Here is a 17,643-nt window from a genome sequence, read left to right as displayed (position 1 = left end):
GGCATCATTTAGGGCAGTAACTTCCCCCACCTCCAAGGAGGGGGAAGAGAGAGCTAAGCAAGGCTTTTCCGGGCAATCTTCTGAGTTGAGCACATTGCCCAATGCCCAGTGGTACTATGTCAGACAGGAGCATCCCCTACTTCCTTGTGAGAGTGAAAGAGCTGAGCCAGGAGGTTCTCCCAATCATCTCCTGAATCCAGCACATATGTCCTCAGTCTTCCATCTCCTCTCTGGAATAATAACCTTCTGCTTCTGCCAGCTAATGTAATTTAATCCATTAGCTCAAGTGAAAGAAATCTGTGCTGCAATGCTTGAGCTTAATGGTTCAAATATGATGATGGTGCACAATGAGAAGCCGGGGGGAGGGATAGCTCAGTGGTTTGAGCATTGGCCTGCTAAACCAAGGGTTGTGAGTTCAGTCCTTGAGGGGGCCATTTAGGGATCTGGGGCAAAAATTGGGGGATTGGTCCTGCTTTGAGCAGGGGGTTGGACTAGATGACCTCCTGAGGTCCCTGATAATCTATGATTATAGAATTTATTTTAATCTTTTTCCTTAAAAAATAAACAAAACAATAATCCCTAGGATGTTTCACTGATGAAAAACATTAAGGTTGCAAAGTTAAGCACTCAGAACTTAGGAAATGACAGAATTAAGTTTGCCTGTGCAATCTTTAATTACACAAGCACCTTCTTTTTCCCACAGTACCTCAGCTGCACTCAGTGCACAGGATGGGAAGTATTCAGGGAATACAGTGCTCTGTAGTATTCTTGCCTCACTTGCTCTAAACATTTGGAAAGTGTATAGAGATTGAGACAGGAAGAGAAAGAATATTCTGTTGGTTAAGGCAATTAATGCCTGCATAAACATTACACACAGGAGCCAAATTAAGGGTGAACAGGCAACCTAATTTGTCACATGTCCTGACTTCTGGGCGCTTGACTTTGCCACTCAATGTTCTGTTAACAGGTTGTGTGGGTTGTTTTTGTTTTTAATTTAATAAAAGACTTTGGAGGGGAGGCATCATGGTGTAGTGGATAGCCTGGGTGCTGCATGGAGAGTTGGAGATCTGGTTTCCATTCCCAGGTCTGCCACTGAGTTGCTGTATGGCTTTTGACAAGTCACTTCATCTCTGTGTCTCTGCTCCCTCTCACCTTTCTATTGTCTGTGTAGACCAGGGGTCTCAAACACACAGGCCGCATGCGGCCCATGGAGTTATTTCCTGCGGCCAGCCATAGGAGGCGGAGAAGAGGTGGGGCCGAGGCAGGGATTTGGGGAAGGGGGAGGAATAGGGGCAGGGAGGGGACGGAGTTGGGGCAGGGACTTTGGGAAAGGAGACTGGGTCATCATTTTGCTAGGCACTGTTCAAAAATATGGTAAGGGATAAATCCCTGCCATGAATATCTTACAATCTAGTGCAAAGCTTTTGATGGAACTGGGACTTGCCAAATTCAATTTATTTGGGGGCTATCAAACATCCATTAGATGGGAACAACTTTTCCCACCTCCAGAGATGGGCAGGATTCAAATTAGTGACCTATAATCTGGGAGCATAATATAGTAAAATCTCATTTTGTGGGCAAGCTCGTGATATAAAGGTAAGGAAGGTGTCATTTCATTAGTGAAAACCTACAGAATCATAATTTCAGAGGTATCACCCTCTGCACCATGGCAGGGTGAGATTTGCTGTCTCCCTGACCCCTGCTCTGGCTCCCAAATTCAGCTCCACTGTTTGTGGAAATGTTGATAATAAAGTGTCAGAAAAGGGATGAGTTGGATCTCATTTGAAAGCCCTTTCTCCTATGAACACAATGGTACCAAACATGACAGACCTAGAACAATTATGTAGCTTATATTAAAAAAAAGTTTAAAAATCAATGTTTTAAATTATATTTTAACACAGGAATACATTGCTTGCATAAAAAAGAAATTTATTTTTGGTAATCGAAGGGAAGTTAGCCTTGACATGTAGGACTTAAAACATTTGTTCATCTAAGTCATCATCAGCGTCATCTCCATTTAGGGCATCACTGCTAGACATGTCACAGTGATTCTTGTCTGTGCCACACTTGCACATATCAATACAATGCAGGCTGCTGGGCAAACATTTGCAGGGTGGTGAGCACCTGGTCTTTGCATACAAGCAATTGATTAACTAATGGATTGATTTGGCAGTGCATGGTATTTCACATCAGTCCATCCTGCATGACCCATCCATGCCCGATAGAGGAGAATCGATTTGAATGCACTCGATCATCCCACTCATTCCATTGCTTGATAATCCTCTTCTTGATAGCACCTGTAAATGCACCTCTGGACAGTGGCAAGTTTTCTTTGGGGTGATCATTAGGGCTAGCAGTTATGACTGGCAGGATGTATACACGGGTCATTTGCTCTGGCAGCTGACCATGTTGAAACGTATTTTTTCCCTGAAAAGATGTGGTATGATATGTCCTAGATATCCAGATCATTTGAGAGTACATCTTCTCCCTCTTCATCTGAAGCCATACTCAATTATTTTTCACCTCTGGAGTGCATTAGTCAATTAAACCAATACTTTATTGAAAACTGGGTTTTTGGCTTCAGAATTTTTGGACATGGTAGGAAAGTATGTGTGTCAGGAAGCGCTTTCAAGGAACAGTTCTTTGCTGATCCAGACAACACCTGAAACTGGGACTAGTCTCCATTAATATGCTCCTGATAGCAGACCATAACAGTACCTGTGCCATCTGCTGTATCTGCAAGGAAGTCTAAGTTATTGGCAGCACAAAAATATAGACCTTCCCTTGACAAGAACTGGGGAATGTACAACCCTTCATTCAGTTCCATGCAGCTAAGAGCATTGCTTGCTATTGTAGTCTCCAGGCAGAGTACTTTGTTGTAGTCACTGGAGAAGGAAATGCTGTGCATAAGTTGCACAAGGAATTTGCTACAGGTTTTGGAATGAATTGTTAAACCAATAGCCATTTGTAGTGGTAGATTGTGCATATGCCTCACAGTTGTCATGCGTGTGTTGAAAACCTGCCTTTCACTCAAGCACTCGAACATAAGGCTTTGTGATAAAATGGCAGCCTTGTGCTCCAGTTGCTTACTGTCATGCTTGCTGGTGCTGAAGTCACTGTGATCACAGATGCACCATTTAAAAAAAGAAAAACAGGTCACTCGGTATTATTTTTTCAGATTTGGTGTGAACTGTGGATCCCTGAAACTCCCACATACTGCAGGACACAATGCTTTTCCGTAAACATTTAGCATCTGGAAACAGTCTTCATATTACTGTTGACATCAGCTCTTTGGATAGCGCCACGTCTTTTGCAGCTTGTAAGTATATGCGCTGTGATTCATTTCTGTGGATAGGATTGCTAAAAACTACATCCACATCCCACAGTTCATCTTCAAAAAGTGCTTTCAGAGCTTTTCTGCTAAGCATTTGTTCCTCTTCAATCCCATTCAAAGCACATATTTATCTGTACTTAGCATTTGCGTCACCCATCGCCACCACTTTTCCATCCATTTGAGCCCTCTGTGATGCAATTTATGAACTCCAGATGAGTTGCACAGTTTACAGTGGTAACATCAGTATTGGTTTCTGTTGCTTTTACCTTTTGACACAATATATATGTTATAGGTGTAGCACTTGATGTGACACGCAATATCGTATGCATGGGCATCTTTTGGGTCAATGCACTCACTTACCTTTATTTTCCATGCAAGATTCTTGCTAAGAATGACTGCTTCATACAGTTTCAAGTCTGTCTTATGCGTCAAAACTGTGCTTAATGGATACTTTTGGGCTTCTGGACAACTGCAAAAGAAGCAGGTATTCTTCTCGAAACGCATGCCAGGGGACCTAGGATTAGGTGATTCTCGCCCACAACTGGCAGTTGTCTTCGCATCTTGAACTTTTTCCTGATGCTCTATGTACATCTTCTCCAACCTCGCCAAATTCAGTTTATTCATGCATTTCTTATAGCCTGTAAGGTGCTACCAAGTATTTAACCAGGACTTCCACAGTAGTATTCTTCAAAGATTCAGCTACTCTTTGTCTTTCCATTGATTCCTAAAAATGATCAAGATGAGAGTAAAAACGAGAAGGTTGTAATAAATTATTTTGGCATTATAATTACGTTATGTAATATATGTTATGTAACTATGTGCATACCGTTTGTGGATGGATTCCAGTAATTTCTGGCACGATGCTGGTGTCTTCATCAGTGCCTCAGTACAACTCTACTCATAGTAAATAAAGTTGATAATCAATACCACTGAAACACTTCTTTTTTTTTTGCCAATGATGCCAAATCAACTTGATGCATTCCTTCCTTTTATAGTAATTTGTAACATTAAAGAAATTAAGCAGGTATAATTTTCTGAGACTGAACTGATAACACAGTACTGTCAACTGAGGGCCACAATTTATCTTTGTGAGGGCTGCATGTTTGACAAGAATTTCTTAAAGTATAATTTTAAAAAGTTTTTTTTTAAGCATTCTCTTGAATATATAGCTACATAATTGTTCTAGGTTTGTCGTGTTTGGTACCATTGTGTTTGTGGGAGAAGGGCTTTTGAATGATATTCAACTTGTCCCGTTTCCGACAATATTATCAAAATTTCCACCAGCTGGAGGACTTGGAGCAGGAAGCCAAGGGCAGGAAGTTTCATCTACCGCACTGCAAAAAGTGACACCATTGAAATTATAATTCTGTAGATTTTTACAAATCAAAAGTCACCACTCCTATCTTTCTGTCATTAACTTGCCTACAGAATTACACACGCTTCCAGATTACTACAGGTGAAAGGCTCCATAGCTCCAAAGCAATGTTCTGAGGCATCCAATCTCCGTTAATGTTATACTTTGATAATTATGTTTGCTTTCTGAAAAGATAACTTTATTAAATCATTTTTGGACCATATGTAGGTAGGGCTTCCACTCTCTGGACACACTGCTAAAATCATCCACACATTGCTATCAGTCTAAAACACGCTCTACATCTTCCATACCCTATTCTTAAAAGGACAGCTCCTATTAAACAAATAAAAATAATACAAAAGCAACAATAAAACAAATTATTAAACCAAGATTCATATTCATTTTAATAAATACAATTTTCGCAATATAAAATTTTTCTAACAATTACTCTTACGTCCACTAATTTTTACTTACACATACACACAAAATTTGTCATATTCACATGAATCATCATCAGGTTTTGAACCCACAACCTTCAGACCTACTGTACAGATCCCTTACACTACAGCTGTAAGAGTAATGGGGGAGATATATGTTGTTGTCCCCTTTGTGAACCAGCTTATGCAGAGTGCTATAGCACTCTCATTGCCAGTGGGTTGCACAAGTATTTGTGAGACAGCAGTGCAATGCTGGGCATCAATATTTCTGGTTTCTATTTGTGGCTGTGCGAATGGATTCTGATCCAGTGGTTACAGACAGCATCGATAAATGTAACAATGTCCTGTTTGGGTCATCTGTGTGTACTGAATCCAGTACCTCTGAATGTAAAAGTGGCCTCTTCCACTTGAGGTAAAGAGCCAAATCTCTTTGCACAGAAATACTCACAGTCAGAAACTTCTGTATGTGTAGCTGCTAGAAGGTGATGCAGAAAGATGTTGCAAAGTCAATGAGTCTTGGCTCTGTTATAGCTCTATTCCTGGTTTCTATTCAATTATCTGTAAAATGGTGAATGATATTTACCCCAAACAAGGTATGAAAGCCTGGCTCATAGTATGGGTTGTGAAAGTCACAGAAATATTAAGAGCATTCAGTGCAAGAGAAAGGAGTAGAACTCATGGGCTCTTGGCTTGCTGTTTAGTGTGCCTAACACTAGATTACAGAGCTTTATGTTCTTTTTCTTTTTCCCCCCCACTTTGCTCCCCAATATATGTGAAGGCTGGAGTGAGGGCCAAAAGCATATTATTTGTCAGAATGAATACATCATAATATATAATTATCCCATAGGAACTCTCAGTGACTTCCGTGTGGCTTCCTGAGGAAATATGTGAATCCTCATGAGTAAGTAAAGTCCAATTACAAGAATACAGTCAACTTGAACTGCACTCAGTCTCACGATTATAATGTTCATCTCAGTTTTTTTAAACTGGGTGGCTTTCAAGTTAGCAGTGTCCTTGCAGCTGGATTTTATTTAGTGATGTGACTGCAAAACAATTACAAAAATTAGAACAGCCTTTGGTGCACTTATTTTTCTTTTATGACAAAGTTGTATGAAAGTCTTATCTCTACAATTAATCTTTTAAGTCTTTCCAATCATAGACTCTCAACCTGGAAGCAGTTACTTATGAGCATGTATTTATTCCTGCATGGAGTCCCATTGAAGTCAATGAATTTTGCAAATCACCTTTTTCTTTTTTTAATTTTGTTTCCCTTCTGGCTATGTGACAAACCTATACAAACAAAAATGGGAGATGATTTCTGGAGGAGATGCAGGGGAGCTGAATATGCCCAAAGTACTATCTAATACACAAAGTTAAGACACTGGAAAAGATAGAGAACTTGTTTTTTTTTTCTCAAATCTCTTTTGGTTATTAAAACATTAGGAGTTACTTATAACAATGTGATGTTAAAAAATGTAAAGTGAAGTTTGATTTTTAAGTAGATAAAACAAACCTTTAAATCTAATCTATTATATATGCCCTGTTTTGATTTTCCAGAAGAGTTCTTTAAAATTCTCCATGTGCTCATTTAGATTTAAGTGATGCTTACTGCTGGCTACTTTTTTCCTGTCACGAACAGATGATTGGTCTTGAAAACTAAAACGAGCATTGCACATATTTTAGTCTTGACAGTTATTTTTCTTAGAACTTCCTCCTTAGTGTTCCCAGTTGAGCTAGCTGAAGTCATTGGTGTAAAAGATAGGAATTATTCATGATATTAAAAATTTTAGAAAGATATTGCTGAACAATTTGTATATTAAATTGACCATATGGAATTTTCTCTTTTACTGCAAAGGGGAGAGGAAATAAGAGAAATTATGACCAGAAGAAACCTTTTCTGCATTTAAAACAATTCAAAAAGCACTGTATAATGGGCACCATTTTTATAGTTTCAATAGCTATTAAATACGCTTAGAGAAATTTTTGCTGTAGTATCTGAAATCCTTCCAGGTTAATTAGATTAGCAATAATGAAGTTTCCAGTGGACTTTGTGGAGTCTATGGTTTTTCTCTCTTTTTGTGTTATAAAAAGTTCTGCTTGGGGTAGTTTATTGGTAGTTTATTGGATAAGATAGAGAGGGAATGTCTGATGTGAATATCATTCTGGCTAAGATGGAAAAGCTTTATCAAAGAGATTTATGTAATGTTTCCTAATGGTCATCGGACTCTGGATTAATACATGTCACAACCAAACCCCTTAACTGAGAATGGTTTTGTGATCTTCACTGTCCCAAAGAAATGCAGTTACCTCCTTATTAAAACATGTGAAAGGCTTACTGAAAAAAAGTTCAGTCTTGGATCATTTATACCCCTTTTTCTTTTCTTGTCACCTTCTTCTCTTTTTCCTATTTGCAAGAATAATTACCTCTCTGTCCCATACCTACTGATAACATCAGCAGTTCCCTAAGAAGCCCTTTGTAAGGATCGCTGCTCTGGCCGCGTAGGTGGTGGTCTACAGACAGTTGTCCCTTATTCCTCATAAGCTAGCTGTATGGGACTTCATGTGCTTTTCTCCAGGCTTTGTGCAACTTCTGCAAGTGTGTACTCCAACCAACGGAACATTTGTAGTTTCAGGAAAGTGCAGCAGTATTATATATTACGTCACTGACTGGGGAAGGGAAGTCTTACTACAACCAGGACAAAAGCAGGAAAAGCTAGAGGGGAGGCAAATACGATTTAAAATTAATCAAAAATAATTATAATTACATCAATATAACTCTCTTATTCAATAAGGCTATAAACCTTTTTATGACATTAGTTCACTGAGCATAAATACACTTCAGGTTCCCTGAACTTTAGTTCATTTATTTCCAGACAAATTTTTTAAAGATCAGCAGAAAAATTGGTGTGGTATTAGTTTTTTTTCTCCCTGTGTAACATACAAGGTGTCCTGCCATCTGTCCTGTTTCAGTACACTGCCTCTTGTTGCAGTGTTCCCTAGTATGGTACAGCTTTGTGTAAAAAGCTGCTATAATTTTTCATAGCTATATTAAGTCTTTTGTATGTTTACCCTTACTATAACAACACCTACTAGTAATCAAAAGGTTGGTTCTCAATTAGGTTTAGCAACAAATGTGCAGTAGAGTTTATCTCTAAATTTTTGATGTGATAAAATGCTGATGGTAACACTTGAGTGCATCATTACCTTTCCCATCAGATTCATCATCTGATAGAGCTGTGGTACTGTTGTCATCTGCTATTTCCCAAGCCATAATTTCCATGTAAGTTTGTGGCTAAACCCCAATATCTTGACAAACCCTTTTTATTCAGTTCAACATTGATCTTTCATCTACTGCATACTTATAACCAGCAGTTTTTTGCCAAAAAACTGACAAGACTGTATTGGGCATCATCAACAGCATCAGGCTTGATTTTGGAGAGCAAAGATGAAACAGCTGTTTCATTGTCCAGTACTCGTGCATTCAATATATGGCCATAATGTTTTCCATCTTTCTCTTGCTATTATAGTCTTGATGCTTTTCCCTACACGTCTAATGGTGTTACATATACTTCTACGTTGTTGAAACAATGGTTCAGAACTAGATTTTGTCTCTTAAGACAATTTTTTCCATCATACCACTTTCATAGAATCATAGAAGTTTAGGGTTGGAAGAGACCTCAGGAGGACATCTAATCCAACCCCCTGCTCGAAGCAGGACCAACCCCAACTCAGTCATCCCATCCAGGGCTTTGTCAAGGTGGGCCTTAAAAACCTCTAAGGATGGAGATTCCACCACCTCCCTAGGTAACCCATTCGAGTGCTTCACCACTCTCCTGGTGAAATAGTCTTTCCTAATATCCAACCTAGACCTCTCCCACTGCAACTTGAGACTATTGCTCCTTGTTCTGTCATCTTCCACCACTGAGAACAGCCAAGCTCCATCCTCTTTGGAACCCCCCTTCAGGTAGTTGAAGGCTGCTATCAAATCCCCCCCCCCCTCACTCTTCTCTTCTACAGGCTAAACAATCCCAGTTCCCTCAGCCTCTCCTTGTAAGTCATGTGCCCCAACCCCCTAATCATTTTCATTGCCCTCTGCTGGACTCTCCAATTTGTCCACATCCTTTCTGTAGTGGGGAGCCCAAAACTGGATGCAGTACTCCAGATGTGGCCTCACCAGTGCCGAATAGAGGGGAATAATCACTTCCCTCGATCTGCTGGCAATGCTCCTACCAATGCAGCCCAATATGCCGTTAGCCTTCTTGGCAACAAGAGCACACTGCTGACTCATATCCAGCTTCTCATCCACTGTAATCCCCAGGTCCTTTTCTGCAGAACTGCTGCTTAGCTAGTCGGTTCCCAGCCTGTACTTTCATCGTGCCTCATAGTCTCTGGTCATATTTTCCAAGACACTGCTTTAATTTGGCATGCCAGCACTCTTTGCCATGTCATATCCAGAAATGCCAAATTGTAGAAGGAAAAGATTCTCAGCAGTAGGCAGTAGGAAAGGTGCAATCATTTTTGCCATATAAAATAGTCATAAAAGGATAAGTGGCTAAATTTTCAAAAGAGAAATGCAGTATTACTAAAAGTGTCTTGACAAAAGTGTGTTTTACAAATTTTCCTATGACCTACCTTTCCGTATGGAAAATAACTTTATGGCATAACCCTTGTCTTGCTTTTTCAATGCTGACTGAAAATTCCTTTTACGTTGCTAGGGGGAGTGACTTTTAGGGCTTTCTGGTGCGTGGCTGGTGTCTGATTGGCATATCCTGGGGTCTTCTATTTGTCTACAGCAGTGGGGCTGCTCTTTTCTGTCTCACATCCCATCTCACATTCAGGTTGGTTTCTTTGGGGTATAATTAAAGCATGCTACTTCCTCAGTAGATGCTGGATTTTTCTGATGAGTCGTTTGTTTTTCTTGCACTAACTTATTTTCCTAGTGGAGTTCCTAAGCATAATTAAAGGTGTTTAGCAGTCACTCATCCATGGACGATATTTTGTGTGTATGCACATTGCTTAATTCAATAATCTGTTTTCCACTGTGGGAAATTTACAAGCACATAACCCCTGCCTCACACAAACTGTTCCCCACAAAGATTCCTCATGCAACGTGTGAGGTTTCTTTATCCTCAGCTATAGGAATTACATTATCACTCTGATACCAACACATTTAAACAACAACAAAAAACTTGATTAAAGTATGTGTAACTTTGCTGTCTGGTCTTCAGAGAAACTGTATCATCTGTAAATAATGAAAAAAGCAAAATCAGCATTGGGAATGTGTCGTCGTTCTCTCCTACTAATGGTCAGGCATTGAGAAAAAAAATCTCCTATTTCCCAGCGACTGTTGCCAGCTGTGGTGTAGCTTCTAAGACAATTTGAGGGGCTGTTTACTTAAAGAGCCTAATGATCAATTTTGTAGCAATGACCCACAGTCCTGTCATTTTGATTTTTTGAATAACGTACATTAAAAAGAAAATGTGTCTTGATGGCTTGAAGACATAACTTAGAGCCAGGTACTCTGTTTTCTAATCTCAGCACTGACACTGACTCACTGTTTGGCCGTGGGTAAATCATTTAATCTCTCTGGACCTGTTTCTGCACTCCATAAAATGGGAAACTAACACTTACTTTAGGAGTGGATTCTAATACCCTTATTCATATTAAGCAATATCTTACTTCATGTGTAGCTTCATTGATTTTACTCGGACTGCCCAAGAAATAAGATATTATTCAACATTCGTAACTGTAAGAAGGTGGTCCTTCGTATTTAAGTTATAGATTTCATCCTTTTTTTTTTTTTTTGCTGTAAAGCACCTGGTATACACATGGCATTATGTAAATAATAATAATGTTTACTTCATCCAACATTTTGAGGCTTAATTAGTCAAAGTTTGTAAATTGCTTTGTAAATAAAGGACTGTACAATTTATTATTATTTGTTAAAATGTCTTAGAATTCATATCTCACACCAACATCTTTCAGTTTCTGGGAACCTCAAACATCCAGACTTCAGTCTTTCTTTGGTCATTGTCATTTGTCCAAATGTATTATTTAAGTTTTGGTTAGTTTACAGATAAAATATTACAATTTTACTGTCTTTGATGTTTTTATATTTCAGAGCATTTTCAGGAACAAAGAAAGAGTTGCATGCAGAAATCTGTCTCTAAAAACATTTCAAGATTTTAATCTATTTCATACATACTGAAGGAGTTCAGTCTGCAAATTTTTTATATTATATGTGCTTGAATTATAATTTCAAGTTATTTTTCTAGGAGATTTTTGAGGGGAAGTAACAGTTTATGATACACTTTCTATGATGATGTAATGTTCTATCATATATGTTCATTGTCTCTGAATTAGTCACCATGTAGAACTTGCTTTTTTCCTGTTTCTAGCAGCCTGTAGGAACTCTTCCTCTTGGTATGCCACTAACAAGAAAAAAAGAGGATGAGGTGTCGGTTGGAAGCATGCCTTTGGCAAAGCAGCAGTCAAATCAAGCTTCTGAGTATGCCAGCAGCCCTGTCAAAACAAAAACTGTAACAGGTACGTTCTCTTTTTAATTGAATCTAGCCATTTCGTCTTTCCACCCCCACATAACACACAAGCATTTTTAGCGGCATCACACTTTTCAGACTTAAACAGTTTGTTTTAAAATGTTCATTTAATTTACAATTTATGTAATTAAAAATCATCTGGTTTTTCATTTCTAAAACATGTTTTATTTGCCACTTGTTTTGCTATTAATATTGAGGTCCATGCTCTTTCAGACAGTGCTCTTGCTAAACTGGGTGAAGGAGATGCATTTACAGTAGAATTTTAATGATTGTCTTGATATATATTGTTAATGGGACTACTTACATAATCTCATTCTGGCATGTTAAGAAGTCTTATGTTTAAATAAAGTACAATGCAGTACTTTCAATTCTACTTAGTTATGGAAAATGTATTAGCCACCACTTTGTTTTCTGTCTTTAACAAAAACTTAAATGCTGGAGTAGTTTGTGGTCGTTAACAAATGTCTATGCTTATGTTGTAGTGTGCTGTTACTGATTGTCAACAGACATGACAATCTCTTCATTTCTGTGCCATCATATCGTGCTTCAGTTATTATAAAAAGACACAAGCCAACTAATTGATTCTATCCATTTAAAAAGTGTAGTAATCCTTATAAAATACACAGGGCCAAATTCTGCCTTCATTTACACTGGTGTATATTCCATATAGAACTTATCGTTGTCCTCATTACTATGTACTTCTGTCAGCACTATATGATTGACATCTTTAGGAATTTGGTTTGGAATCTGGCAAAAATGATGCATGGGTTAATAGGTTCCCAGTTGATGAGTGATTTTTCTGCAGAATTTGTTATAATGAGCACTACTCCCTCTGAAGATTTGTTGTCACTACAACTTGAATAAATGAGATGTTTCTTCTTTTGCTTTAAGTGCTTGTTATCTGCACCTATCAATCTGCTCTCATTGATACCCAGGATTTCAAGTTTTTAGTTGTCCATCTCCCTCATGATCGCCGAGATCTGTGATATTTGAAACATTGTTCTCATGTTCCAGTAACCAACTCTGAAGTGTTTTCTTGTGCTAGCATCAAAGTTTTTGGGTTGTCATGCAGCATTAGGGGTCGGCAGAGTTAATTTTTAACAGAGTGGTAGCCTGGTTCCATTTCTGTAGCCAGTAAGATGTTTCTACAAAGCCAAATTGTTAGCCTTGTGTTCAGTCCTCCCCACTTTACCTGGGCTTGGGACCAGCAGCCACATCAGTGTGCAGCAGATGGGCTTATGTTGCAGAGCTAGCAGCTGAAGCTGCTGCTGTGATAGGAAACCACAGAGCTGTTTACCAAGTGACTAAAAATCTGTGTGAAAATTTCAAAACAGGACATGACCAGTAAAAAGCAAAGATGAAAAAATGCTTACAACTGAGGTAGAACAGAAAAACAGATACTCAAAGCATTTCAAAGAAGTGCTCAGTAGACTCAGCCCCACCACAGCACCAGATTTGATGAAACGTGAATCTGATCAACTTGACATTAACATTGATCCAACAGAGGTATCAGAAGCAAAGGCTGCAGTCAAAGAGCTGAAAAATAACAAAGCAGTGGAGGATGATCAAATTACAGCAGCAATGCTAAAAGTACTTGATACCCGCATCTAATGAAATTGACAGAATTGTTCAATGAAGTTTTGGGGAAAAAGAGCCCTCTTGACCAGTGGAAATATGGAATCATCTGAATTATCACCAACTAGCAGCTCATTTGCACCAGAATCAGAAGGGAGTGCTGGAGATATTTGGAGCATATACTTTGGATGACAACACACAGATTTCCACATGAAGCGTGTCAAGTGAATACGAACTGATTTAAGGAAATGAGGATGCCTTAGAGCCAGGGCTGGCTCTACCATTTGTGCAGCCCCAAGCTCTGAAAAAACCTGTTGCCGCCGAATTGGTGCCGCGGATGGCAGGAGAGAGAAGCTGCTGCCGAATTGCCACTGCCACGGAAACTCTGCTGCCCGTTTCTGACTGCTGCCCCAAGTATCTGCTTGGAACGCTGGTGCCTAGAGCTGGCCCTGCTTAGAGCAGTGGTCCCCAAACTGTGGGGCGCGCCTCCCCTAGGGGGACACGGAAGAACATATGGGGGGCAGGGCCTGGGTCAGCTTCCCCCCTCCTTTGCTCTGCTCCGGCCTTGTTCCAGCCCTGCCCCAGGGCCAGCTGTGGCTCTGCTCCCAGCCATACCTCTGGCCCCACAGCAGTCCCCAGCTCCCGCTTCCAGCTCTGGTCCCACTCCTGGACCCGGCTCCCAGTGGGGGCGCAGCCCAGGTAAGGTGGGGGCATGACCGAAAAAGTTTGGGGACCCCGCCTTAGAGAAACCTTAAAAAGAATCCTTAACAAGAAAGGCAGAATAGTTGAGTGAACACCACAGAGCAAATGGAAGCAGCAACAGATGACAGAGATGAATGGAAGAGATGGTTTCCACCCTATGTATCAACATTGGTGTGGGAAGGAAGTATATATAATAACTCTGTGTGCCTGTGTGTGTGTATTTTTCCAGTTATTCAGTAGAATTACTCAAGATTTTCACTGACATAACTGAAATCAGAATCTGGCACTCTAATTCTAGTGCTTTTTAATTGCTATTTTGTTACTGAATTTATGCATTTGAAAAGGAGCAGTGACAGAAAATATGCCTTTACAGTGGATATTACAGATATGTCTGTGACATCATAGATAGTGAAAACATTTGAAAATTGTTCAAAGATTTAGGCCACTTCATTATTTCACATATATGTGGTCTTTATTTACTATTACTAAGAATGTATATTTTCTAGTATTCTGCATAGATCAGCATCATAAATTAAATTTTGCTTCAGAACATTTATTTTCTCTTGTGGCTAATTACATGATTCCACACTTACAAGACACAGAGTTAAAACTTTCTAGTGATTTTTTTGTGATTTTGAATGTTTGATTGGCAATTAAAAATCGGATTTGAAATCATAGAATCATAGAATCATAGAATATCAGGGTTGGAAGGGACCCCAGAAGGTCATCTAGTCCAACCCCCTGCTCAAAGCAGGACCAATTCCCAGTTAAATCATCCCAGCCAGGGCTTTGTCAAGCCTGACCTTAAAAACCTCTAAGGAAGGAGATTCTACCACCTCCCTAGGTAACGCATTCCAGTGTTTCACCACCCTCTTAGTGAAAAAGTTTTTCCTAATATCCAATCTAAACCTCCCCCACTGCAACTTGAGACCATTACTCCTCGTTCTGTCATCTGGTACCATTGAGAACAATCTAGAGCCATCCTCTTTGGAACCCCCTTTCAGGTAGTTGAAAGCAGCTATCAAATCCCCCCTCATTCTTCTCTTCTGCAGGCTAAACAATCCCAGCTCCCTCAGCCTCTCCTCATAACTCATGTGTTCCAGTCCCCTAAACATTTTTGTTGCCCTTCGCTGGACTCTCTCCAATTTATCCACATCCTTCTTGAAGTGTGGGGCCCAAAACTGGACACAATACTCCAGATGAGGCCTCACCAATGTCGAATAGAGGGGAACGATCACGTCCCTCGATCTGCTCGCTATGCCCCTACTTATACATCCCAAAATGCCATTGGCCTTCTTGGCAACAAGGGCACACTGCTGACTCATATCCAGCTTCTCGTCCACTGTCACCCCTAGGTCCTTTTCTGCAGAACTGCTGCCTAGCCATTCGGTCCCTAGTCTGTAGCTGTGCATTGGGTTCTTCCGTCCTAAGTGCAGGACCCTGCACTTATCCTTATTGAACCTCATCAGATTCCTTTTGGCCCAATCTTCCAATTGGTCTAGGTCCTTCTGTATCCTATCCCTCCCCTCCAGCGTATCTACCACTCCTCCCAGTTTAGTATCATCCGCAAATTTGCTGAGAGTGCAATCCACACCATCCTCCAGATCATTTATGAAGATATTGAATAAAACCGGCCCCAGGACCGACCCTTGGGGCACTCCACTTGATACCGGCTGCCAACTAGACATGGAGCCATTGATCACTACCCGTTGAGCCCGACAATTTAGCCAGCTTTCTACCCACCTTATAGTGCATTCATCCAGCCCATACTTCCTTAACTTGCTGACAAGAATACTGTGGGAGACCGTGTCAAAAGCTTTGCTAAAGTCAAGAAACAATACATCCACTGCTTTCCCTTCATCCACAGAACCAGTAATCTCATCATAAAAGGCGATTAGATTAGTCAGGCATGACCTTCCCTTGGTGAATCCATGCTGGCTGTTCCTGATCACTTTCCTCTCATGCAAGTGCTTCAGGATTGATTCTTTGAGGACCTGCTCCATGATTTTTCCAGGGACTGAGGTGAGGCTGACTGGCCTGTAGTTCCCAGGATCTTCCTTCTTCCCTTTTTTAAAGATTGGCACTACATTAGCCTTTTTCCAGTCATCCGGGACTTCCCCGGTTCGCCACGAGTTTTCAAAGATAATGGCCAGTGGCTCTGCAATCACAGCCGCCAATTCCTTCAGCACTCTCGGATGCAACTCGTCCGGCCCCATGGACTTGTGCACGTCCAGCTTTTCTAAATAGTCCCTAACCGCCTCTATCTCCACAGAGGGCTGGCCATCTCTTCCGCATTTTGTGATGCCCAACGCAGCAGTCTGGGAGCTGACCTTGTTAGTGAAAACAGAGGCAAAAAAAGCATTGAGTACATTAGCTTTTTCCACATCCTCTGTCACTAGGTTGCCTCCCTCATTCAGTAAGGGGCCCACACATTCCTTGGCTTTCTTCTTGTTGCCAACATACCTGAAGAAACCCTTCTTGTTACTCTTGACATCTCTGGCTAGCTGCAGCTCCAGGTGCGATTTGGCCCTCCTGATAACATTCCTACATGCCCGAGCAATATTTTTATACTCTTCCCTGGTCATATGTCCAACCTTCCACTTCTTGTAAGCTTCTTTTTTATGTTTAAGATCCGCTAGGATTTCACCATTAAGCCAAGTTGGTCGCCTGCCATATTTACTATTCTTTCGACTCATCGGGATGGTTTGTCCCTGTAACCTCAATGTTTTTTATAAAGCTTTTATCACATAGACACTAATAGAATGAATATGGTATGATGAAATAACATGATTTTGGCAGTTAATTGATCTTTAACTATTCATGGTAAAATAGGCCCAATGGCCTGTGATGGGATATTAGATGGAGTGGGATCTGAATTACTACAGAAAATTCTTTCCTGAGTATCTGGCTAGTGAATCTTGCCCACATGCTCAGGGTTCAACTGATTGCCATATTTGGGGTCAGGAAGGCATTTTCCTCCAGGGCAGATTGGAAGAGGCCCTGGGGTTTTTTCACCTTCCTCTGTAGCATGGGGCATGGGTCACTTGCTGGAGGATTCTCTGCTCCTTGAAGTCTTTAAACCGTGATTTGAGGACTTCAATAGCTCAGATATAGGTGAGAGGTTTATCGCAAGAGTGCGTGGGTGAGATTCTGTGGCCTGCATTGTGCAGGAGGGTCAGACTAGATGATCACAATGGTCCCTTCTGACCTTAATATCTGAGTCTATGAATACTAAACTAATAAAGGAAACTCTTTTGTTTAGCTGTCTGGTGTTTGAAGAATTAAATCAATTTAAAAAGGGCAAATTATTCATTCAGTATGCTTTCTTGTCTGAAGAAAATCCACTTTTGAAGGATACTTCAAGAATTTAGTTTATTGGAGTTTTTGTTTGCACAAGACATCTAAGCTATTCTAATAATACATGTGTGCTTTTAATGGTTAATATTGATAGGAGAGATTGTTCTGTAACTAATTATGAAGCCACAGTGTGTGTTCTGAAATTGATTATACGGTTGTCATAAATATGTGACTGTGACTGAAATTGTGTGAATATTTGTGAATATAATTTCAGTAATGAACCATTGATCAAAAAACAAAATAGAGTAAAATGGTGACAGGAACCCAAGCTGAATACATCTATTTTTTCATAAACAGAAAAGGAAATTTTGGGGAAATTAACACCAT

The 17,643-nt window shown here is 40.1% G+C and overlaps 1 protein-coding gene across 11 annotated transcripts in view; it reads left to right on the top strand.

Moving 5' to 3' along the window:
• VPS13B (vacuolar protein sorting 13 homolog B) overlaps nt 1-17,643 on the top strand; it is a 922,277-nt gene that overhangs the window by 457,501 nt on the left and 447,133 nt on the right. For 10 of the 11 annotated variants that reach the window (XM_073330462.2, XM_073330464.2, XM_073330463.2 and 7 more), the window contains exon 21: nt 11,524-11,671. In XM_073330462.2, coding sequence (XP_073186563.2) covers nt 11,524-11,671 — 148 coding nt within the window. The remainder of the gene's footprint in view (nt 1-11,523; nt 11,672-17,643) is intronic. The other variant, XM_073330465.2, reaches the window with a different exon arrangement.

This window comes from Lepidochelys kempii, chromosome 2 (assembly GCF_965140285.1).
Source record: "Lepidochelys kempii isolate rLepKem1 chromosome 2, rLepKem1.hap1, whole genome shotgun sequence".
Classification (NCBI taxonomy): Eukaryota; Metazoa; Chordata; order Testudines; family Cheloniidae; genus Lepidochelys; species Lepidochelys kempii.
This window is presented reverse-complemented; position numbering and strand designations above follow the sequence as displayed.